The 24,658-nt window shown below is 43.7% G+C and overlaps 3 protein-coding genes across 9 annotated transcripts in view; 2 read left to right on the plus strand and 1 right to left on the minus strand.

Moving 5' to 3' along the window:
• DHX32 (DEAH-box helicase 32 (putative)) overlaps positions 1–3,933 on the plus strand; it is a 59,094-nt gene extending 55,161 nt beyond the window's left edge. For all 4 annotated transcript variants that reach the window (XM_058298154.2, XM_071215628.1, XM_058298152.2 and 1 more), the window contains 3 exons: positions 952–1,139; positions 2,052–2,233; positions 3,409–3,933. In XM_058298154.2, the coding sequence (XP_058154137.1) occupies positions 952–1,139; positions 2,052–2,233; positions 3,409–3,583 (545 nt within the window). In that variant the 3' untranslated portion in view covers positions 3,584–3,933. The remainder of the gene's footprint in view (positions 1–951; positions 1,140–2,051; positions 2,234–3,408) is intronic.
• BCCIP (BRCA2 and CDKN1A interacting protein) lies at positions 3,729–19,943 on the minus strand. Its single transcript, XM_004446682.5, has 7 exons — positions 19,756–19,943; positions 13,262–13,336; positions 12,093–12,173; positions 9,156–9,251; positions 7,776–7,963; positions 5,505–5,679; positions 3,729–4,143 (listed from the first exon to the last, which is right to left on the minus strand). Exons 1-7 carry the CDS (start codon positions 19,909–19,911, stop codon positions 3,973–3,975), a joined length of 942 nt encoding a protein of 313 aa, XP_004446739.2. The 5' UTR covers positions 19,912–19,943; the 3' UTR covers positions 3,729–3,972.
• Positions 19,944–20,187: 244 nt separating this feature from the next.
• The window catches only part of UROS (uroporphyrinogen III synthase), a 29,827-nt gene continuing 25,356 nt past the window's right edge, over positions 20,188–24,658 (plus strand). For 3 of the 4 annotated variants that reach the window (XR_011648975.1, XM_004446671.5, XM_004446669.5), the window contains exons 1-2: positions 20,188–20,403; positions 24,476–24,564. Coding sequence is in view for 2 of the 4 variants with exons in the window: in XM_004446671.5 (XP_004446728.1) it covers positions 24,499–24,564 (66 nt within the window). In the remaining 2 variants the exon portion in view is untranslated. Of the gene's footprint in view, positions 20,637–24,475; positions 24,565–24,658 lie in introns of all 4 variants that reach the window. The other variant, XR_011648976.1, reaches the window with a different exon arrangement.

Genomic DNA, 24,658 nt, shown 5'->3' on the forward strand with positions numbered 1-24,658 from the left:
CTGCATAGGACACACCTGTGCTGGGAGTTAAAGGCCAGCAGGAGCGCTTGAAGGACAGAGCATAGCATGTGGCAGGAGGCTGGAGCCTCCAACGAGGGCCAGCCCGTGAGGATGCCCTCACCTTAATTTTCTTTTACCACCTTTGCTCCAACAGATAGTGTGAAAAATACTTGAAAAATATAACAGAGGATTGTATAAAAGCAGGGAGTTAGGATTTCAAAGCTGAGAAGAAAAAGTTGCCAGTGATTAGAAATGACACAGGGAATTTGGTGGCACCTCTTGAGAGCAAGCAGGATGTGTGACACTGGTGACCAAGGACATGCTCCTGCTGCTTAGAGGCCCGAGTGGACTGGACGGTGTAGATGAGGTCCTCTCCTCACTGCACCAAGGCCATGTACATTCCAGGTCAGGGCAAAACTCAGGGTCCGTGTTAATTATAGATGGAAAGAATATCTTCAAACTGAACCAGGTGACTAAATTTTAATATGAAATTTGCAGCTTGGGTAGTAGATAACATAATTACTTTCCAAGCTAGCCTAGGAGTAATCCTTTTCTTATAATTAAATAACATATATTCAGTATTTGTCTGAATCAGAGGACTGTTTTTTTCCCTTGTAATTTGATTAAATGTTGTGTCATGTACATTCTTGCTGTATACATGAGACAAAATGTTGATCCTAAGACAATCAGCTCTACTCCCTTATGAACTATAGATTAAGGGTGATAAATTTTTCATCAGCACTCAGAACATGCTGTTCCCACAGTTAGATGGCGTCACGGAACCTCAACAGCCAGGTGTGTTTGGCTGCCCAGTGCCACTTTCCTGCCACCAGTGTGACCTCCTTAGCAGCAGGAAACTTCCTAGGACTTAAGAGAGAGCGTCTTCCTGGCCTGGGCGGCTCAGCTGATGACAGATCATTTCTCAGTAGTCTTTTGTCCTTTGCCTCCTAGACTGTGTTGAAAAGTGGTGTCACGATCACTTCCTTAACTGCTCTGCGCTTAGGATGGCCGATGTCATCCGAGCTGAACTCTCAGAGATTATCAAGCGGATCGAGCTTCCCTATGCAGAACCTGCTTTTGGCTCAAAAGAAAACACACTGAACATAAAGAAAGCTCTCCTGTCTGGTTACTTCATGCAGGTGAGAACAGATAAGGCTGCCTTTAGCGTGATGTGCACGACATGCCCCATGATGAGGACATCCTGCCAGGGATCTTTCACCTAGAACGATGACTGAGGGTTACTTTTAAGATACAAGTGAAAACCTACAGTATTAAAAGATTTGGTATTTACATACTTCACCTCAAAGGCCCAAGCCAGAATATATTAACTTTGTCCAAAAGAAAACAAAAGATCTTTTTCATTACAAAAGGGAGTTATTAAAGCAATCGCTATTTTCTGCTGAACCTCAGGTACAGTGCCCATCTCACCTGTTTGCGTATTAGCTCAAATTTAACCAGTGATACCAATGCCCAACAAGTAACAGTAAGGTCTCATTCTGTTTTTTTTCCCCAGAGTGAAGGCTGACTATTGTCACTCCTCTAGATTCAAACACATGCAGGCACCTCATAGTCTGAAAAATGCTGTGGTATTGCCACATAACCAAAGCATTTTCAACAGACAAAAAGGGGCGTTTTGCATGAGTATCCTTATCTGTAAGGAAAAGAAGAAAGGAACCCACATCACAGGGTTATTGTGAGGATTCAGTGAGCTAAAACAACCCCAAAGCACCTGATATTTGAGAATATTCTATAATTAACTAGGTAACATGCTAATTTTTATCCCATGACCAAAACATTAACCTTTGTAGCTGCCATTTTAGTAATCTGCCCTGAAATTGCTCAAGTTAGCTGACATCATCATCACTGTCTCAAAGTTTTGGGCAGAATAGGTTTATGGCTTATTTTCTCTACCTGAAAAGAGGAAACATAGGTGGCAATTTTGTGGTTTTACGTATTATGGATGAAAACACTTCAGAATTTATTAACCAAGCATTTTTGAGTCGATCTCCATATTAACGCAGTCCTTTTTTCTCTAAAACTCTGCCTGGTAGATTGCTCGGGATGTTGACGGATCAGGTAACTACTTAATGCTTACACACAAGCAAGTTGCTCAGTTGCATCCCCTTTCCAGTTACTCTGTCACCAAGAAGATGCCAGAGTGGGTGCTCTTCCACAGGTTCAGCATCTCTGAGAACAACTACATCAGGACTACCTCGGAAATCTCTCCTGAACTGTGAGTTTAATGGGGAAGAAATTTGGTTTTATCACTTTAAGTTTTCACAGGAACTGATCTAAGTTTATACAAGTACCTATTACAAACAGGGCTCTATGGATGATATTTAAGAAATGTTCCTCCTTTTGAGATTACTACAACACAGAGAGAATACATAAAGGAACAGCAAACAAAGGCTAATACATCTTAAAAGGAATCAAATGATACAGAGGAACAAATGATCCATGGCAGGACATACATTGTCCAGCATCTGTCCCTGCAGTACCACCCAGGACAACTCCAAGTCCTAAAAATGCCCCTACATTATATCTCTTCTTCTCTCTCCCTACCCTCAGCAGCTACCATGGCCACTTTCTCCACATCAATGCTACAATTTCTTCCATTACTAATCACAATAGTTCATAGTAGAATATCAGTAAGTCCACTCTAATCCATACTCTATTCCTCCATCTTGTGGACCTTGGGATGGTTATGTCTACTCCACCTCTACATCGAGAAGGGGCTTAGATTCCGCATGGATGATGGATGCAATTCTCCTGCTTGCAGCTGTAGGCACTCTTGGCTCCCTGGTGTGGTGGTTGGCCTTCTCCACCTCCCTGTTAGCTGGCCAGGGTAATTTTTTATATGCTTTTAATGATCACTCTGGCTGCTAAGCGAGAATGGACTGAAGGGGTAACAGTGAGAATGGAGACTGGTCTGAAGGCTATTGCAGAACTGATTCTAGGTCCATTTTTAAGGTATCACTACAGCTTGAGCAAGACCATGTTAAAGATAGGAACCAAAAATAAAGGAGTCCAGCTTAAGCAGCTGGATGTGGAGTGGTTCTAGTTAGTAAGAAAGAGGTAAAAACAGAGCCTCTTTTATCCACCCAAAGACCAGGAATATGGTCTGATCTGTCTCATTTTGTGGTGGCATTAAGGGAGTACCAGTCCCCACCAATGGTTGGCGCAGTGGGCCTTACTTGCACTGTGTGACACACAGAGAAGCCAGATTGTTCTAGAAACGCCATTGGATTGGTGCCATGAATACCACAGAGAGTACTTACTCTACAAGGGCAGACTAAAACACTTAAGTTCAAATTAAATATCAGTGCTACAGGTAGATTTTACAGGGCCAGAAAGTGCCCATCATCACGTTTGGTATCTCTCACTAAAAAAAATAATTTTTTTAAACAGATTTATGCAACTGGCACCACAATACTACTTCAGTAATCTGCCTCCTAGTGAAAGTAAGGATATTTTACAGCAAGTAATGGATCATCTGTCACCCATTTCAACAATGAAAAAAGAACAGATTATGTATGAGAAGTGCCCAGAAACTACTGCTGAACAAAGATGCATTTTACAGTAACTCTTCATAACTGCTCTCCACAGAGACACCATGTGCAATAAGTACCCCAAAGTTACTATAAGTGGTCTACTTAGTGACGTGCAGATGTTAAACACAAAAAAAGAATTATACCCCATACCAGGAGCGTCTGGGGTAAAAATAACACTTTGTATATTAAAAAAGTTTTTATTGAGTTCTTTAAATAACTAGTCCATGTTTTCCTCCTTGTTGGAAAAAGTTTTAATCAATTATATACATAATTAATTTGACCAAAATGAAAAAAAAAATTTTTGTAAATGTGTCACGGGTGACAGAACCCTACTTTTTGTAGAGGACCTTAATCTGAATAAAGTCATGAGTTTTTCAGTAAATCTCTGCTGAGTTTTCTGGCAATTTCCCTGGGGGATGGGTTAGACAGATAGATGGTCTTTGAGTGTGTCCATGATTTCATTCATCTTGTTAGCTGGAATCACCATCACAGTCCGCAAGGGCCTCATGGGTACATCATCAAAAGACCACCTGCCTCCCAGGCACGTGTCGCTCTCCTCCTGCACCGAGTAGTGGAACTTCAAGACTGCCTTCTAAATCAAACAAAGAACCACAAATCAAAGATCCAGAGAGCCTAAAAGCAAACTCATTTACTCTACAGCAAGGAAAACTATGCTGGGCAGATATTTAAATAGGAATGACAACTAAAGGAAGCAAAACTCAGAATCAGCTCAAGTGAGCCATTTGCAGATGTTCTCCCACGCTCCCAAATAGATCTGTCACCTCCGTGGGGAGCATGGATAGAGCCTTCCCATTTCTAAAAGGTGACTGTGCAGCTAAGTTGTACTAGCACTGCTACCTGTTATACCATTTTTAATTCATGATCTCACCTACTTCTCAAACTAATCTTGACAGATACGTGAAGTTAAACCTCCCAAAAGTCTGACAATTGGTGAGAAGAATCAGTCTCCAGCACTGGTCTTTTCCTCCCTGTGCTGCTGCCCCAGCACACCTCAGTGTGAACAAGGGTTAAGTTTGTATATCTAGACTACCATAAAACCCCAGAATTCCATGAAATGGTCTGCCTTAAGTGCTGAGGACTTCAGACAAGAAATTTTTTTTTTAATTAAAGATTTATTTATTTCTCTCCCCTTCCCCCCCCTACCCCAGTTGTCTGTTCTCTGTGTCTATTTGCTGCACCTTCTTTGTCCGCTTCTGTTGTCAGCGGCATGGGAATCTGTGTTTCATCTTGTTGCATCAGCTCTCTGTGTGGGCGGCGCCATTCTTAGGCAGGCTGCACTTTCTTTCGCGCTGGGTGGCTCTCCTTACGGGGCGCACTCCTTGCGCGTGGGGCTCCCCTATGCGGGGTCACCCCTTGCACGCATCAGCACTGTGCGTGGGCCAGCGCCACACGAGTCAAGGAGGCCCAGGGTTTGAACCACGGACCTCCCATGTGGTAGACGGATGCCCTAACCACTGGGCCAAGTCCGCTGCCAAGAAATTTTATATTAATAATTCACTTTCTGAAAAATAAGGACAGCTAAAACTGTAGATGCTTTAGGCATTAGCAGAAATTAGAGTAATAAGACATATCCAATGCAGGAAAACATGTTCCCCATCAGAGATTTACTTCAAGATTCTTTGAGGATAGCATGAGAAAGAATATTCTCTGGTATTTCATTGCCCATGTTATGCCCTACCCTTATCACTGTTGGCATCCTGGCTGCCATTCTCTTCCTCCCACCATCATCACCAAAGAGGGCAAAGGAAGGTACCAACATTTTGAGTGCCTACTATGTGCCAGCACTACATTAGTTGCTAGCTAACAGATACAGAGAAAGAGTGGCCACACTCAAAGGACTGTGACATAAAATGAAGAAAACAATGAATCCTGACTACAGTTAAAGCAGCCCTTTTTATATTCAAAGAAACAGATGAAACAGGATAGTCTTACCTCATAGAAAAATTCTTCCTCTGCATTTGCAAACATGAGCTCATCTTTCTTTTGGTTGCTCCATTTCTTTTTGGAATTGTTTTTTCCTGCTTCCACAAATGTCTTACTAATCATAAGGTAGAAGCAACACTTCCCACATGGCTTGTTCATTTTGTGTGCTTCAGCCAGTTCTTTCCTATAAGACACACAGGAAGTTTGCAGGCCGGGTCAGGTTAAGTTCCTCAAGCTGCTGGAGCACTTGAGAAAACCTATGAGGCATCTTCAGTGGGTTCTGCAGTGACACAAGCTTAACGAACAGACTTTAGATTGGGAGGCTTCAAAGCAATGATTTTTACTTATGCAGTCCAGTTGTACTCTAGACTGATTATGATACTGCTTTTCATAATAATATGATGACTCTTTCAACATTATGCCTTGATAAACTATTCTTAGAACTGTGGATACATGGACAATGATAGATTCATCTCATATTGATTCAGCATGCCATTACTGTTCTTCTGGTTGAGAACTTAGAAAATCTGTAAGAATGTGAATTTTCTAAAGCAATGAACATTCTGCTTAAAGACATACAGCCACAACTAGTATCACTAGAGCATGTGATGGCTACACAGTCTCTAATCACTAGAGTCTAGGGCTAACTTCTACCATACTGCAGAAAACTCATGACAAGACATGGATAACTCTAGAGCAGTCAACTGGAATGGAGCCTTAGTTTTTCTTTCTGAAAACAATACATAACGCTATGCATCTGGTTGTCTCGAAACAAAAATGTAAAGAAAGTCAGAGAACCCACTTAAGCTTTCTTTTAAGAGAAGATCAAGAGAAAGGTCACCTTTCCATTAAGCCAAATCAATGTGAACTCCAGCTGATCAAAAAAAAAAACCCAAAACATTTGTGGCAGAATTACAACCAGAGTAGCAGCTGAGGGGAGAGAGAGAGGGAGAATGGGATCAAAACTAAGCAGCAGTGAATCGACAAAGGGAACATGGGAAAGCTAAAGGTTTACAGGCTACAGTTACATTCCCACAATATATTTAAGGGGGAACCACAACATATTTAAGGTACCATGAAGACTGAGAGTGTCCTGTGAAACCTGTAAGACCTGTATACATTCTCCTCCACCTTTATTTCAAAGCACAGGAAAGACCAGAGTCACAGCTCTTCTCACATTTAAAATATTTCTGTTGGGAAACAGATGTGGCTCAACCAGTTGGGTGCCCACCTACCACCTGGAAGGTCCCAGGTTCGGGTCCCAGTGCCTCCTAAAGACAAGCATACGCACCCACTGCAACCAGCAGATGCCACAAGCCAGCAGATCTTGTGGGGAGCATAAATGGCTTAGGCCGTTGGGCACTTGCCTCTCATGTGGGAGGTCCAAAGTTTGGCTCCTGGTGCCTCCTGGAGAAGGTGAGCAAACAATGAGCAAAAGATGGGGGGGGGGGGGTGGGTGGGGAATAAATAAAATAAATAAAATATTTCTATTAACTTCAAAGTCCTATATTAAAAATAAAACAACAAGAAAAATCCTGTGAAGCCAGAGCAGCAGTCTCAGATTATTTCATCCACAAAACAGACCAAAGGAATTTAGGCCTTTTTTAGTCAGCTTTGTTGTTGTTGTTGTAGTTATTGTTCAGCATTTATTCATGTCACAGAAGTTTATCTTTGAAGAGAGTGATCAAACAAGGAGTAAAGTCAATTTATATAAAATCCACCTATGTTTATACCATTTAAATCTTTTATTTTATTTATTTCTCCCTACCCCGTCACTCTTCGTTTGCATTTGCTGTGTCTTTTTGTTGCGTGTTGGTCTTTTTTTGGAGGCACAGGGAACTGAACCCGGGACCTCCCATGTGAGAAGGAGGCACCTAATTACACAAGCCACCTCACTCCCTGCTTTGTTGTCTCTCTCAGTATGTTTTCCTCCGTGTGTCTCTTGTTGCGTCATCATCTTGTGTCAGCTCACTGCACCAGCCCATCACATCAGCTCAGTGTCTTGCTGGTCTTCTTTAGGAGGCACTTAGGAACCAAACCCAGACCTCCCATTTGGTAGGCGGGAGCTTAAATGCTTGGGCCACATCCACTTCTCTCATCTAAATCTTCAAAAGCATTACCTTTAAGATTACTGCCACAAATAAATCAAACTTTAAAAGGCCAATTATTAACAATCTGGGCATCCCACGGATGTCCCTTCCACTACCATCACACTCTCTATCAACATATTCTATTTAAATGACATTTCTGAATCCACTTGGGAAAACATCACGTTCTTACTGAAGTTGCTGGTGCATGGGCAGGGCGATCTGCGGAGGGACATTAATGAATCTTTCACTTAGCAGCAAGCCCACAGGCTTGGTGGTGTCATTTAAAAGCTTGTCCAGCTGTTCAACCATGCTCTTCTCACAGTTCTTCTCACAGAAGCTTAGAATCAACTCTTTAATTTGTTCAGCACACTGGGTACCCTAGGAAACAAAAAGAAGGCTGGCTTTTTATTAGAGGCCATCATTTACAGGAGGAAACCCAAAACAGAGTTGTCCTCTCTCTCTCAAAGGAAAGGGCAATTCCTGCCACAGCTTCTGAAATACTAGATGTTTCCAGGGTAGGCTGCTTAAAAGTATTTCTCAAAAGTAACTATGTCGTATTACGACATGCATTACTAACATGCAGACACTGGAATAGTAATTCCAGCCCATCCCCTAAAGAAAGATGGAAATAACTGGAAAACCCATATAAAAATTTATAGATAAGGTGTAGCCTGCATCTTATCCTGAGAAGGGTGAGCGGCTGGTTACTTTTTATAACTCATCAATGAGTTGAGAAGGTATCAATCAAAACACAAACATCAGTAAGTACCCTCAACTTCAGAAAGCAGTGATGTCTCAGACTATCCACACTTCACAGATTGCAAAGGAACAGTCTCAACGACACACACGCAGCTTATAGCAGTTTGATATTGTTTATGAATTTCAAAAATAGATATTGGGCTATGTTTGTAAACTGGTCTGTCCCTCTGGGCATATTAGATTATATTGGATTCAGAGGTTTCACTTTTACTTGCTTAAATAACGATTAAGGCTTTAATTGGGCCACATCAGTAGGACGTTGCATCCCAGCCCCCTTGGTGGGTGGGGACTCACAAAGAAACCACACCGCAGGGAAGGGAGTTAACTGGAGCCTGGGAAGTAAACACACAGAAGAGCAGAGCAGCTGAGCCAGGAGATAAACAAGCCCCAGGAAGAGAGGAGCCCAGGAAGCCTGAACTCTTGTCAGATCTCAACAGCCAGCTTGCCCCAACATTTGGCAATAGACTTTGGTGAGGGAAGTAACTTACACTTTGTGGCCTGATAACTGTAAACTTCTATCCCAAATAAATACCCTGTATAAAAACCAACTGATTTCTGGTATTTTGCACCAGCACCCCTTTTGCTGACTAACACAGCTCCTGTGTCACCAACATCAGAACATCAGTTAGTGCGAAGCCAAACAATTCCCTAGTACCATAGGGAATGAACGACTTTAACTGGGTGCAGATTATTCAAAACACCTTCATATTGACAAAAGGATTACATCAAGATTTCATAAGAATACATAGCCTTAGAGTTAATATCACTCTAACATTAAAGGTACTTTCATCAGGGATTAAACGTAACCAACCTTTCGTTCAGTTAAATTTAAAAGACTTATGAAACCAAAAATCTCATCTTCATCAACTTCCACATCGTCATCGCTGTCTTCTGAAACATCTGTTTGCTATTTTAAAAAGAAAAACACTTTAAATTTTTACTTGGTTGGGAAGAAGTACAATACCAAGTATTAAATCTAGGCCTCATTTATCTTCACACTTTTCAAAAGCAAAACTTTCCGGTACTGTGGTCATCTTAGAAAACCATATGCCAATTACTGTGTGACCTTGTTCCTGTCGTTTCACCTCCCCTCACCCTGGTTCCTCTTTTTACATTCCAGATGATCCCATCTTGCACTAAATCCATGCCTAAATTTCCAACATTCTTAAGATATGTGCTTTTACCAGAGTCTCAATATAAGTCCAGAACAGATAAAACTCATGAAATAAACAATTTTAAATTGAAATTGTTTTGAATTTGAAGCCAGCCCTTACCTGTTTCTTTGCTGGCCCTCACTGTTTCACGTAAAACTCATACTTCCCAAGCTCTGCCAGTTTTGACCATTGGTGAAACTGAACAATGCCTGAGTTTCACTTACATCTACGACAGACATAGGCATGAAAGAAGGAAAGAATGGGCAAGCAAGGAAATGAGGTGTGAAGAAAAACAAAATTAAGAATGGAATGGTTAGGAGCTGATGTGGCTGAGTGCTGGCTTCCTACCTACAAGGTTCAGGGTTCAATCTCCTGCCCAGGAACCTCCAAAAAAAAAAAGGAATGGAAAGGTTGACTCTAACTTGTGCTTCACAGCTCTACAGTGATACCCTCTGCTGGGAGGCTTCGGGTGCCCCTGCACTGCCCTGCACCCTCATGCATTGCTGGTTTACTCATCCAGGCCGAAAATTTCTCTCTCAAGGCATCCCCAGCATCAAGCATGGATCCAGGCCCAGAATAAATACTCAGGGAATTCATGCTGAATGAATGAAATAAGATGAGCCTGCTGCTTTTATAACCAAGGACAGCACAGACCCATAACTGCCCAGACTTGTTCTGGTGGTAAGGGATTTACAAAGCTCTAGCAGCTCTGGTTCAGTTGGGTGCAGTTTACAGAACAGAAATGCTTACACCCTGAAGGTGCCCCCATGGCCAGTGCCTGGAGGCCAGGGAGCAGGGGAGAGACCTGACTCTGGGGGTGGGGCTGGGGGCGGGGGTGGGGCAGGAAGTCAGAGCTCGCCAGAGCCTGAAGGACAGGGAAGCCTGGGCACACTGAATGGTGAGGGAGGAAGTGTCTCGTGGCTCAACGGTGGCAATGTCATGGCCATGAGGAAGGCAAGGGAGTTGCCAGGTTTCAAAACGAAGCTTTCCTGCTGAATCAAGTGGCAGCAAAGCACCAGGAGTGACAGGGTGCATCAGGACAGGTCTCCAGGGCCTTGGTAAAAGTGGATACCAGAGTAGAGAATCACAAAGTAACTTCTGAGGAGACTAACAGTTTCAGTGAGAAGACAAAAGATGTATATGCTCATGAAAGAGTAAAGGGGAAAGAAATTCACAAGAGGAGCCAGGTAAAAACCAGTCTCGGCCCTCTAAGACCAGCACTAGCCCACCTCCCTGCACAGTGGTGGGCCCCAACTGCTGCAACGAACCTAAGCAACAATGTCAAGACGAAGGCAGGGATCCTCGGTAGCAAACCCGAAGAAATTCCCTCTTCCTCTCCCCCCACCCAAAATGTTTATTTGGCTCACCAACAATGAGCAACCCTTGGAACACCCACAGCGGTCCTCTCCTCAAGGTGGGCTTGGTCAGGAGTCTGCCACTCCACAGGCACCCGACAGCCTCACCCACAACCACCTGCCTGCCCCAAGCACCCTCCCTGCTGGGTGCTTCTCTAACCCATCCTCCTCTCAAACCTGGGCAGAACTTTGTGTCTGGGCTGATCAAGCGAATGGTGGAAATGACAGTGTCATAAAAATACTATGGGCTTCTGTCTGGTTCTTTGGGGATGCTTGTGTGCAGAGACCCGCATGGAGAAGAGAGGAGGGTCCCTAGCCCAGAGCCCAGCTGGGCCGCCAGCTGACAGCCAGCCCTTACCTGCCAGTCACACGAGCCACTGTCAAGGTGAATCCACCCCCACTGAGCCTCTCCAGCTGAGACTACACAGAGCAGAACCCAGTCGCCCCACTGAGCTCTGCCGAACAGCAGACTCATGAGTCAAATAAAGGATACCTGCTATTCTAAGTTGTGGGGTAATCTGCTAGGCAGCAACAGATAACCAAAGTTACCAGATGACAAATAGAGCTGGGGTTCAACCCAGTCCTCAGTCAGTCGAACTCTAAATATCTGAAATATGACTACCCCCTCCTCCCTCAAATGCTCCCTCCCTTTGCTTTCTGTGATACCACATTCGCTAAGAATTTTCTCCTGTCACTCCACTGAGTCTCCTTTTAGGCTCCACTCATTGTGCTCCTCCCCTGCCCTCCCAACCAATTAGCAATTACCAATATCTGCTGAAAACCCCCCATCTCTCACCTCTGGCCCGCAATCTCTCCAGAACTCCAGATACTGCTCAGTATCCCACTTACATGTATCGCAGGCAACTCAAACTCAAAACGTGCAAATCTGAACTCATCCTCCCCTCCTAAGCTGATCTTCTTCCATGTTTTGGTTGCTCAAGCCAGAAAACAAGCCATCATCCTTGACTCCTTTTTCACCTGCTTTCTACCAGTCACCGAATCCCATCGAGTTCAATCTTCTCAGCAACCCACTTCTCTGCCTCGCCATCGCCACTACCTGGGTTATAACATTTAATAACTCTAGATTGCTGCAATGGCTTTCTCACTAGTCTCTCCTCAACTACTGCTTCTTTCCAATGCAAATGCCACATCATCACCATACCTGAGCTTTGGGCCTGCCTGCTATAAATCAGGATGATGGATTAATTTAATCAGAGTAAACACAGCTCTCCTGCTTACCTTAATCACACTCCCAATGTGGTTCTGCTGTACTAAGAGATTTGTTAGTTCTGCAGTATTCACAGGAGCCTTTAGGAAGAGCTAAAAGGAGAAAAGAAAAATTACTTAAAATTTAAGTCAAAGGGAAAGTGGACGAGGCTCAACTGATAGAGTGCCTGTCTACCATGGAGGGTCCAGGGTTCGATCCCTAGGGCCTCCTGACTCATGTGGTAAGCTGGCCCACACGCAGTGCTGCCACATGTAAGGAATGCTGTGCCATGCAGGGGTGCCCCTGTTGAGGGGTGCCCCATGCACAAGGAATGCGCCCTGCAAGGAGAGCCACCCTGCATGAAAAAAGTACAGCCCTCCCAGGAGTGGCGCTGTACACACGGAGAGCTGATGCAGCAAGATGATGCAACGAAAAAGAGATGCAGTTTCCCATTGCCACCAGATAATGCAAGTGGACGCACAACACACAGCGAATGGACACAGAGAGCAGACAATGGGGGAGGGGGGGAGGGGAGAGAAATAAATCTTAAAAAAAATAAAATAAATTCAAGTCAAAGCATGATTTCAAATAAAACTTCTAATTCCCATATTAAAATAAAAATGACAAAATTTCCAGAAAGATGTACTAGAAAATCCACCAAGAGCAGAAATGATAACCCAGGAGAGTCACAGAAGCTAAAATGTCAGGGAAGAAGTGGTTAGTGGTAATAGAGAGGCGTGTGGGAGAGGAGTGGAGAGAGAGAGGAGGGTGGACATAGGCAAAGGATGTGGTGACCAGGACACTGGAGGCCATAAAGGGCAAAGAACCAAAGCTGCATGACATGGGGTAAAGCAATAAAGAGAAGCAGCAAGCATCCACGTTGGGCAGCTAATGCTGCAGTCAGATATGTGGCCATTAGATAAGAATTCTTCTGCCCCACAAAGTATGGATATAGATTGAGTAATTAGCAGGTGGAAGAAAGAGTACTTAAATCTGTTGGTCAGAGGAGGGATCCCTGGGCAAAGGCACAAATAGAGGGAGAGGTATGAGCCCTGAAAAAGAAGGGGAACATTCCTTCTCCAAACAAACAGGGCAGAAATGTGAATTCTGAAGCAAAAAGGACAAAATTGGAGAAAACTGGGCAAAGAGCCTATATTTTCTTAGAAGAACAAATTTATGTTTAAAGAATAAAAGACAATACCTGGTGTAGTAATTTCTTAATTCCATCATAATCGTTATCTGAGATGGAGTAAGCTTCAAATTCAATATTCACTTCCTGTAAGTAAGACATAAAATAGGTCATCATCCACAGCTAAGATAATTCAGGCATTCTTCCCACTCTGCAGATCATCTAAGGTGCTTCTTTTTCCTCTATCTCCCTTTTTTCCCCCCGGCTCTTTCCCTATCATTTCATCTACAGAAGATGACCGAAGAGGGCCAGAAGAAGAAAACTGTTAACTTAAGAACTATAAATGTCTAGATCTTGATACTGGCAAACATTGCCAGAATTGCCATGTATAGATTCTATTTACAGATTACAAAGCACCTTCAGACCATTTCCTTGTTTGACACAAAAGCCTTATAGAAACAAAACAGAGTGAACTACTCAAAATGTTCAAAGGTCTGTTCTGGAGAAAATTCAGAGCAGCCAAAAGAAGAAATTATTATTTACTAGACAGCAATCAGGGTGAACAAAGAACAAAATCACTTCCAAAGTCCCTGGAATTGCCTGAAGCTTCATTCAGCCAATGGATTGGAGGAAGTCAGGAAAGGCTTCCTTAGGGAAGTGGCACCTCAGCTGGGAACTGAAAGCCAGGAAGAAGTTTCTGGCAGAGGGAATAGCACATGCTAAGTCCCTAAGGCAGGAGGAAACATGGCAAGTGCAAGGGACTGAAAGACTGGGGATGGCTGGGCTCCTTGATCTGTCTCTGTAAAACAAAAGAATGAAGACACGATGCCACTGAAATAGCCCATAAATAAATGAAAGTACTACTTCATACCAAAAATAAAACCTTAGATGCTTTTAAGTGCTACACAAGAGCAGTCTTTAAGGACCCTCTATCGACCATGCTAAATGACACAATGAACCTGTGACTCTAATTAAATAATGTATTTACAGAGACTTCAAGTTTTACAGATTCTGGATTTGGGTCTTAGCTGAAAAAGGTCACAAAAGAAACTCAGGCTTACTTCTGTCACCTTGCCACTCTGACTCTGGATACATGTAAGCTCTCCTTTGGCTGTTAAAAGTTGCCAGGGTCTGGGCATCAAGTCTAGCCATAGACCTCAAATCCTGACTCTCTGAAGTGGCCTCAGTCAGATTATGTGAGCAGTAAAACCCTGGGGTGGGGGTAGGAGCAGGGTACCAGTGCTCTTCTTCAAGTGTTTTTTTCCTTGCCTCTGACCTCTGTCCCTGGCCGACTTTCATGGCACTACTACTGCAATGGATCCAGAATGCTTACCTGCCCAGCGCCAGCTTCCCCGCCCAGCGCCAGCTTCCCCAGTATGGATTCCCGTGCCTATGGTTTCAGTGTGAGCAGCCATAGTTGTAACAGAATTCTGCTGCTCACCCCCAGGTGATTTAGAATTAAAACAAAATGTGCTGTCTAGCCTGCTTGTGCTCTTGAATGAAAATCTCAGATGCTGCTGTATTTTCCATGTTCTGCTATATGGAATAGCAACAGAAGGAAAGCCCAAGTATTTTGAAAGCAATAGAGAAGAGTAAAGCAGAGATGAAAAACGTGAGGGACTTCCTGGGTTCCCTGGACCCAGAGGCCCAGCTGCTTTTTGGCCCTTGGGATCCTACAAGATTCCCTGGATATCCTTATCACAAATGCCACTTTCTGCTGAAGCTACCTCCAAGCGTTTCTATTAAATACAAGCAAGAGTCGTAACCATATACCCACAAGAATCTTAACAAACTTATTCTTTTTCTTCTTGTCTTTTCATGCTCCTCCTTGAATTCTCATAACCATTTTTTAATTTAATTTTTATTTTTTAATTATCTTTTTTTAAAATTAATAGATCACACAAAACGTTATATTAAAAACCATAAGAGGTTCCCATACACCCCACTCCACACCCCCATCAATTTTTTTAATTGTATTTTTTGAAGATACATAGATGACAAAAAATATAAGAGGTTCCCATATGCCCCCCAACCCCCCTCACCCCACTCCTCCCACATCAACAACCTCTTTCATCATCGTGGCACATTCACTACATTTGGTGAATACATTTTGGAGCACTGCTGCACCACATGGATTATAGTTTAGACTGTAGCTTACACTCTCCCCCAGTATATTCGGTGGGTTATGGCAGGATATATAATGTCCAGCATCTGTCCCTACAATATCATTTAGGACAACTCCAAGTTCCAAAAATGCTCCCACATCACATCTCTTCTTCCTTCTCCCTGCCCTCAGCAACTACTACTGTGGCCACATTCATAACCACTTTTTAAAATCATGTTCTTTAGGGCTTTCAATAACCATGTTCATTCATTCATTCATTCATTCATTCATTCATTCATTTATATACTATCTTGTTTCAAGAGAGACCTGAGGCAGATCTGAATTTCCAAAATAATTTTCTTGGATTTCTACAGCAGGGAATGAGTTGTGGATGCATGATCTTCTGAAAAAATGGTCATTTTCAAATAAGCAAAGGAGTAAATATCCACTAAATTTCAGCCTGGGGAATTGCCCCAGAAGACTTAGTTTCTTCAGTCAAAAACATAGGACTTGCATGGATCACAAACCTAACTGTAAAATACAAAACTAGAAAACTATACAATGTAGTCTAGAAGATAAGAGGAAAAAATCTAGTGACCTTGGACTGGCATTGATTTCTTAGACACAAACCCAAAAGTACGACCCATGAAAGAAAACACCAGTAAGTTGGACTTCATTAAAATTTAAAACTTCTGCTCTGCAAAGTTTTCTGCAAAAATAATGCAAAGTTTTCATTCTCTGTTAAGACAATGAAAAGAGAAGTGATGGACTGAGAGAAAATATTTGCAAAACACGTATCTGACAAAGAACTTGTATATGAAATAGACAAAGAACTCTTAAATCTCAACATTAAGAAAACAACCCAATTTAATAAAGGGCAAAAGAGCTAAGCAGGTACCTCACTAAAGATAAATAGATGGGAAATAAATATAGAAAAGATGTTCAACATCATGTATCATTAGAGAATTGCAAATTAAAGTAACAGTGAGCTACCACTACACACCTGTTAAAGACTGGCTAAAATCCAAAGCACTGACAACACCAACCATTGACAAGTATGTAGAGCAACAGGAACGCTCATTCACTGCTGGGGGGAATACAAAATGGCAGAGTGCCTTTGGAAGACAGTCCGGCAATGTCTTATGAAGCTAAACATGGGCTTACCATATGATCCAGCAATTGCACTCTTTGGCATTTATCTAAAGGAGTGGAAAACGTATGTCCACCCAAAAAACTTGACATGAATTATAGTTTATAGCAGGTTTATTCATAACTGCCAAAAATTGAAAGCAAAAAATATCCCCTACAACAGATGAATGATAAAAAAACACCCTGCAGTACATCCATACAATATTATGCAGTTAAAAAAAAAAAAGCAGCCATGAAAAGACATGGAGGAACCTTAAAGGCATATTTCTAAGTGAAAGAAGCCAGACTGAAAAGGCAACATATGGTATGATTCCAACTAAATATGATGTTCTGGAAAAGTGGAAAAGGCAAAACTATAGAGAAAGAAAAAGAATAATGGTTGTCAAGGGTTCAGTGGTGGAGAAGAGGGGTATAGGGCATTTTGGGCAAACTGTTCTGCATAATATCCTAATGGTAGTAGATACATGCTATGTCAAAACCCACAAAACTATATAACATAGAGAGTGAACTATAATGTAAACTGTGGACTTTACTGATAATGCATTAATATAGGTTCATCAAATATGCCACACTGATGCAGGATGTTAATAATAGGGCAACCTTATGTGGGGGATGGGTGGAAGAGTGGTAAACTGAAACTCTTCATTCTGAAGATTTTCTATAAACTGAGAACTGTTCAAAAAATAAAATGTGGGAAGCAGACTTGGCCCAGTGGTTAGGGCGTCCGTCTACCACATGGGAGGTCTGCGGTTCAAACCCCGGGCCTCCTTGACCCGCGTGGAGCTGGCCCACACGCAGTGCTGATGCGCCCAAGGAGTGCCCTACCACAGGGGTGTCCCCCGTGTAGGGGAGCCCCACACGCAAGGAGAGCCGCCCAGCACGAAAGAAAGTGCAGCCTGCGCAAGAATGGTGCCGCACACATGGAGAGCTGACACAACAAGATGATGCAACAAAAAGAAACACAGATTCCCGGTGCTGCTTAGAAGCGGTCACAGAAGAACACACAGTGAGTGGACACAGAGAGCAGACAACTGGGGAGGAGGTAGAGAAATAAAATAAATAAAAGTCTTTAAAAATAAAATAAAATGTATCAGGTTAAAAATTATATATATATATATATGCCAGTGGTAAAACCCACAAATTTTGTCCCCCATTCCCCATTCTCACTCTCCAGAGTTTCCTACTGTCAATATAAACATACTGTTATATAAATTGCTTTTTTCACTTAACTTAATGTGAAATTGGAGATAATTTCTAATTTCAGAGGGTTGAAGTGAGCATTAAATGAATTATTGCTGGAGGGTAAATTCTTACAGGTAGAATTACTGTATCGAGCAACGTATATATTTTAAATTTTGATATTGTCAAACTGCCCTCCAAAGAGACTGCACCAATTTATACTCCCTCCAACTGTATACGAAAGTACTTACTTCCCTACATTATCATCAACAATGGTTATTACATTTTTAATTTTTGACAGCCTGATGAGATTACCCATGTTAATTCAAGAAATACTGATTTGAATAACCCAAAATAAGCAAAACAGCATATCAAAGTTCTTCTAAGTGAAAAATGGTGGAGCCACATTCAAGACAAGGGGCCAAAGTAAAAAGCTGATTTGTAAGGGAAAGTTCTAATCACTGCAAGTTGTAACCCACACCAGTATCCCCCCTGACCTGGCATCCACACTTCTCTATATCCTCCCCCTCCTGCCAGGCACAATCAAAACGCTTCATATATCATCTCACTCATTTCTTACAATCAAACTGTCATTTTATAGATAAGGGAATAGATTCAGAGAGGGTAAGTAATTTGGAAGAGATGTCATCCACTCTTTAAGCATTGCTGAGAGACTACAAAGTGCCAGGCACTATGTAAGTGCTACAGATACTGTAGTGAACAAGAGAGAAATCCTGTTCTCCTGGACCTTAAATTAGCACAGGAGACAGATAAATAAGCACATTAACACATAAATATAATGGCAAGAAGTGTTAAGTGCTCAAGGACCAATAAAGCAGGGTAACAGGTTAGGGAAACAAATTATAGACAGGTGGTCAAGGAAGTCCTCTCTGGGCTATGACATTTGATAGAGGCCTGAATGACAAGAAGCAGTTAGCCCTATGAAAAGTCTGTAGGAAGAAAATTCCAGATAGAGGGGACCAAAAGAGGAAAGGCCCTAAACTTAGCTGAAATAAACCTACCATTTTTGCAGGACAGAAAGCCATGTTGTATGTGAAATGGTAAGCCATCAGCACTTTTTACACAGGGGGCTGAGAAGAGACCTACATTTTGAAAAGCTCTCTCTGGCTGATAAAGTATAGACTGTAGGGAAAGAAGAATGAAGGTGGCAGGCCAAGTGAAAGCAATTATAGTAGTCCCAGCAAGAGTGACGGAGATGTAGACTACAGTGGTTGCAAAATCAGTGAGGAAAAGAATCTGGGCACTGAATGTAGCGCTAATAGGATTTAATGATAGATTGGACGTAGGATGAGGAAAAGGAAGGAATTAAAGTTAACTCCCAAGCTTAGGGTTTGAACAACTGGTGAATTGGGGGCAGGGAGGAGGCAGGAGGGGAAGATGGGAATGAATTACATCCCCATGCATGACCATGTTACCTATTAGACATTCTTAAGGGTCATCCAGTCCAGCTCTCCATCCTAATCATTCCTACTTTGTACCTAATGCCGGGCACTGTGATAGGGGCTCTTTGGAAGAACAGGGACCTAGTTCTTTGAGAACACACAGTCAAGGAATAAGACCTGGACTTGGTGAGAGGACCAGGGTCTGTTGCCCTAGGGAGACAGAAAATACGGCTTAGTTGAGATGTGAACAAGGAAGGAAAAACATTCCAGGATGAAGGAATAGCATTTGAAAAGGCTTTAAGAACAAAACAGGAAGCCTTCCAGAAATGCAAAGGGGCCAAAAGTGCAGAAGGACGCAAAGGGAACAAGGCAGAGTTGCTGGAGAGGTAGGCAGACTACAAACTCTACAGGCCCTTGTTTGTCTTTTAAGGATTGGAAGGTTTAGCCTGAAACCTACAGAAAACCACCCACGAATGTGGCGTTGTGGCGGGTTTTACTCCTGGGGAGAGGGCAGGCCCGAGGTGGAACTTTTGGAAATAATTACTCCGGCTGCAGTAGAAGACACCGAAGTGGGGCCTGAGAAAGACTTTATTACCTCCCGTTTCTGCTTACGGACCCCCCAGGGCCAGGAGGGACTACTCCAAGCAGCTCGCACTATTGTCACGTGGCTTTGATGGCCATGAAGTTTTTTCCCAGATGTCAACCAAACGGATGTGACCTGTGCTTCTCACCTCGTCAACAACCTCGTCATCTTCATCGTCTTCTTCGTCACTGTCGTCATCATCTTCGTCCTCATCCTCGATTTCCTCTTTGTCTTCTTCCTCTTCGCGCTGGGGTGGCCGCGAGTCCCCGCTCCGCATCGTGCGCCTCTTAGCCCTAGACGCCATGTTACTATTCCACACACTGCGCCTGCGCGACGGCCCCGCCTGCCCTCCCGGACCGACCCACAAAGCTGAGGGTGTGGGAAACTTCGAAGAACCTTGGCGATGAGTCGGTGTCAACCCCAAGGACCCTGCTGGATTCCACGGCTGTAATACCTCCGAGTCAGGTCAAGTTTGTTGTTCTACGACGGGATTTTTCTCCTTCATTCCTCTTCCATCTTCCCTACAGGGCTTCCCTGCCCCCTCGCGCAGTGGTACTACCCACCAGTGCGCGCCCCTCCCGGGTCCTGTTTGCCAGCGCGCATGCGCGAGCTCTCAGCTGTGCGACCCCGGGACTAAGTTATTGAGTGTCCTCGGGTCCCACGTGGGTCTGTGCAATGGCAGTTTAGACGACGAGATGAGAGGGGCGCCCACCCCTCTGTTATTGCCCCTGCAGCCTCAGCAGCCTCTTCCTTGGGGCCCATCTCTTAGCCCTTTCGGGCCTCCGTAGCCCGCGAGGTAGGTATCGCTGCCCACTCTCACGGAGCAAGACTTGAGGCCCGCAGACTTGGAGGGACCCGCGGGCGGTCACTAGCGAGTATATGCAACAGAGTCGGGGTAGGCCCCCCAGGCTGCAGCCTGCTGGGGGTGGGCCCCGGTCTGGGTGCACTGTTCTGGAAGGTCTCCGGATCCGAGCCTCGGATGTCTGCCCATCACGGTTCCTGGCGCGGCGTCCTCAGTGATTGAGTCAGGTTCGAATCCCTGCCCCTAGTAGCCCTCTCTAAGTGCATTTCCTTGACCTGATAGGTTTTTAAAGCAGGAACGCAACCTTAAGGGTTTCGGGGGCCAGTGGAGTAATCTAAATTACAGACCTGAGCGCGTTTTGAGAGAATAGAGTGGAGGAGACTGCGGCAATCTGGAGGGTGTCTCCCCTTTTAAAGGTGACAGCTGCTGCCAGTCGTGGCGGTGTGGATCCAGTCTTGCCAGATCTTTCCATTTCAAGAGAAGCTGGGGGTTCTGGATTCTTACAGGAACTCTCTTGATTTTTAAAGCCTTTGCCAAACAAAATGCATTTACCAGTCAGGTTTATCCCACAGGCCACCTCCTCAGATCCTCTGCAATGTGCTACTCCTGCTCAGCCTTAAGTCTCCATTTTAATGTCACTTTCTCCAGGAAGCCTTTCTTATTCTAAGTTTTTGTATTAGTTAGGATATAGGTTGCGCAACTCTATCAGAGATACAAAGTAACTATGGCTGAAACAGGACAGCACTTCATTTTCCTTTGATGGCAAAGTCCTGGCTGCTGAGGTGGTCCACAGCACACAGGGCCTGGGCTCCTTCTGTGTTTTTGTTCCATCATCCCTAGAGCATCATCTTGTCTGCAGGGTACAGAGGGGCTGGCCACCCTTCCATGTTCCAGCCAAGTGCTTCCTTTTAAGGATTAAACTGGACAACCCTAGGAGAGTCCAGGTGGGACAGAAGGAGGAGAAACACTCATTTTCAGCGTTATCCCAACTGTTTCAAGTCAGGCTATGTGCAGGTGGTTTCACCAGGAATTACACAAGTCATTTTGTCTTCAGTGTGAATCCTCAATCACTTCTAGAACCACCGCCATTACCACGACTGGTCCAAGCCATAGCTGATCTTTACCTAACCTGCCTGTGTCCCCACCTCCAGCAGCCAGTGACCTCTCTAAAGTGTAATCTCATCATTGTCACTCCTGGCTCAAGCCTTTCAATGATTCCCATTTCTAATAAAATCCAAAATCCACGCTGTGCATTATGCTCCAGCCACACCATCCTCTCCTGGGGACATCGCCAGCCTCTTCCTCACACTGAATGCTTCTCATTGCTTCTGTCATTCAGATCTCAACCCAAATGTCCCCTCCTCAGAGAGGTCTTCACCACTCACCCTGGAGAGAACTAGCCACCAGCACTCTAACCCACTCCTTGCGCCTCACCACGTGGAGTTTTATGGGTACTTGAAGGTAGCCTCTGTCTTTGTTGTTTACATGTCATTGGCTCTCCTCCAGCCCCATCCCCTCCCCACCTGCAGTAGATAATGCAGACCTCATTTCCCTGATGGAGATTCCAGGCTCAGGGGAGGCCTCTGTGTCCAAGAACTATGTACATACACTTTTTTTTTTTTAAGATTTATTTTATTTATTTCTCTCCCCTCTCCCTCCCCCCCACCCTGGCCCCGCTCCAGTTGTCTACTCTGTGTGTCCATTTGCTGCGTGTTCTTCTTTTTGTCCACTTCTGTTGTTGTCAGTGGCATGGGAATCTGTATTTCTTTTTGTTGCGTCATCTTGTGTCAGCTCTCCGTATGTGCGGCGCCATTCCTGGGCAGGCTGCACTTTCTTTGGCACTGGGCGGCTCTCCTTACGGGATGCACTCCTTGCGCGTGGGGCTCCCCTACACGGGGATACCCCTGCGTGGCACGGCACTCCTTGCGCACATCAGCACTGTGTGTGGGCCAGCTCCACACGGGTCAAGGAGGCCCGGGGTTTGAACCGCAGACCTCCCATGTGGTAGACGGACGCCCTAACCACTGGGCGAAGTCCGCTTCTGTGTACATACACTTTTGAGAGCTCACCCCTGGTATTTGGAAACATGACTTAAACACCCTTTGAAAAAGTGTCTGGGGTTCTGTATCCCAGACCCAGCCTGTGGCAGCACATGGTAGGGGCTGAGGAAAACTGTCTGCCTACAGGACTGTGGCTGCAACAGCATTTAGCTTCAGCCTTTTAATCCCCAGCCTTGTGCTTTAGCAGAAACAGCCAAGTTTTACCTGCCATCCAGGGACATGCCAGTTTCCTGCAGCCCAAAAACTGAAAGGTGTATCAATCAGCATTCAATCGGAGAAACAGCTAGCAGGAGATGTATAGTAAGAAACTGAGTCCAGGGAATTGGCATACACGATTGCAGAAAGGACAGGCTGGAACTCTTGGGTGCCAGCTAAAGCTGCTGTCCTCAAGCAGAATTTCTTCCCCATCAGAGAAGCCTCAGTTCTGCTCTTAAGGCCTTTCAAAGGATTGAGACAGGCCCACCCCAATTATCTAGGATAATCTCCTGTCTACAAAATACCTTCACAGCAACTCCTGGAGTATGTTTGTGAATAACTGGGGACAATATAGCCTAGCCAAGGTGACACATAAAACTGATCATACCAGAAAGGTAGGGTCGTAATTTCTATGCAAAACAAATTTTGAGTAACTTCTGGTAATGATAGAAATGATACTGCCCATTTCCCCAAAACCTTGATCTAGCAGCTTGATAGTTGTAATAATTAGAATTTGATTTCATGATCGTTATTTGTTCATGCAGATTTGGTTGCTTACAAAGCAATTCATTTGGGGCCAAATTTTCCAAAGGTGTCGCATAGGTATATAATATTTCAGGAGTGTACTCAGTAGTGGTTTATAAGTAATTGTTTCCAGAGTTAAATTTCTGCTCCAAACAATACACTCCATTTGAGTATAATCGAATGTTATATCATATTTATTAAGCAACTGATTGCAAGGCCTAATGCTTATGGATGGTAGTCTATCCTTCTTGTGGAGTTTATTCTGCAGTTTTGTAGGAGCACTTATTTTGAGGCCTTTGGGGATGAGTATAATGCACTTTTCCTCCCTTAATACAAGAAGAATAGTTTATTGTAAAAAAAATTGGAGGATAATGAAGAGATAAAGAAGAAAATAATCATTCTAAACTGCCACCATGACATAACAAAGAATCACCATTAATATTTTGGTGCATGATCTTGTCATATTTTGGTGCATTTGTACACACATATTTATGTAATTCTGATTCCTGCATTTTTGCCCTTAACTATTTTGTGATCCCTTTTCCATGTAAGTAAACTATTTATGATTTTTAAAATGATTTCATATAATTTTTAACCATTCTCCTGCTGTTGGTCATTTACATTGTTTCCAGTTACTTGCAATTATAAATAATGCCAAGAAGAACATCTTTATATTAATCTTTGCACACATTTACAAGTATTACCCTAGTATTCATTCTTAGAAATGATTATAGAAAGAAAGAGTATGAACCACATAAGCCTTTTTTATATATACCAACAAATTGTTTTCCAGGTTGTTAGAAAATTTTTGGAAGATTAATGATATTTGGCAACATTTATAAGACCTCCTTTGAGAAGTAGAGGCAATATAATTTTTACCTGATTCATCCTAACTGATGTGTCTATGTGCTGCTGAGTGTATTTATCTTGAAACAGAAATATTTATCTCCTTAAAGTGAACAACACTTTCTCTATTTGCTGTCCGTAGGTCCCAGTGTTTGTATCACTTCTCTTTTAAGAGCCATTGATGTTATGCGCAGGACCTGTGGCTTTAACTAATAGCTCTCATCTGTCCTTCCAAATGCTATCAAGTTCCAGCAGGCTCCCCTGGGCCTTATCAGTGACCGGTCTTCAGAAGGAACGGCCCCTGCAGGCTGTCATAGTGGGCCGGGGCTAGTCCCATCAGCAAGCCTTGGTTCCCTTCTGCCCTGCGTGCCGCCTGATCCAGGGTCACGAAGGAGGGGTCTTTGGGTCTAACTCGCATCTCTTTCCCTTGTCTGTCACAGTGCCCTAGAAGGACTGCCCCATCATGATGAAGGTTCTTGTACTGAAAGACCCTAAAGAGGACGACTGTGGCCAGGACCCTTATATCAGGGTAAGCATGAGCTTAGCTGTCTTCTTTTTCCTTATTTATGAAGCTCAGGAGGCCGGGGGATCTGCTCAAACACAGGGGAATTGGCCCAGATTTC

The sequence above is a fragment of the Dasypus novemcinctus genome, chromosome 6, assembly GCF_030445035.2.
Source record: "Dasypus novemcinctus isolate mDasNov1 chromosome 6, mDasNov1.1.hap2, whole genome shotgun sequence".
Taxonomy (NCBI): Eukaryota; Metazoa; Chordata; class Mammalia; order Cingulata; family Dasypodidae; genus Dasypus; species Dasypus novemcinctus.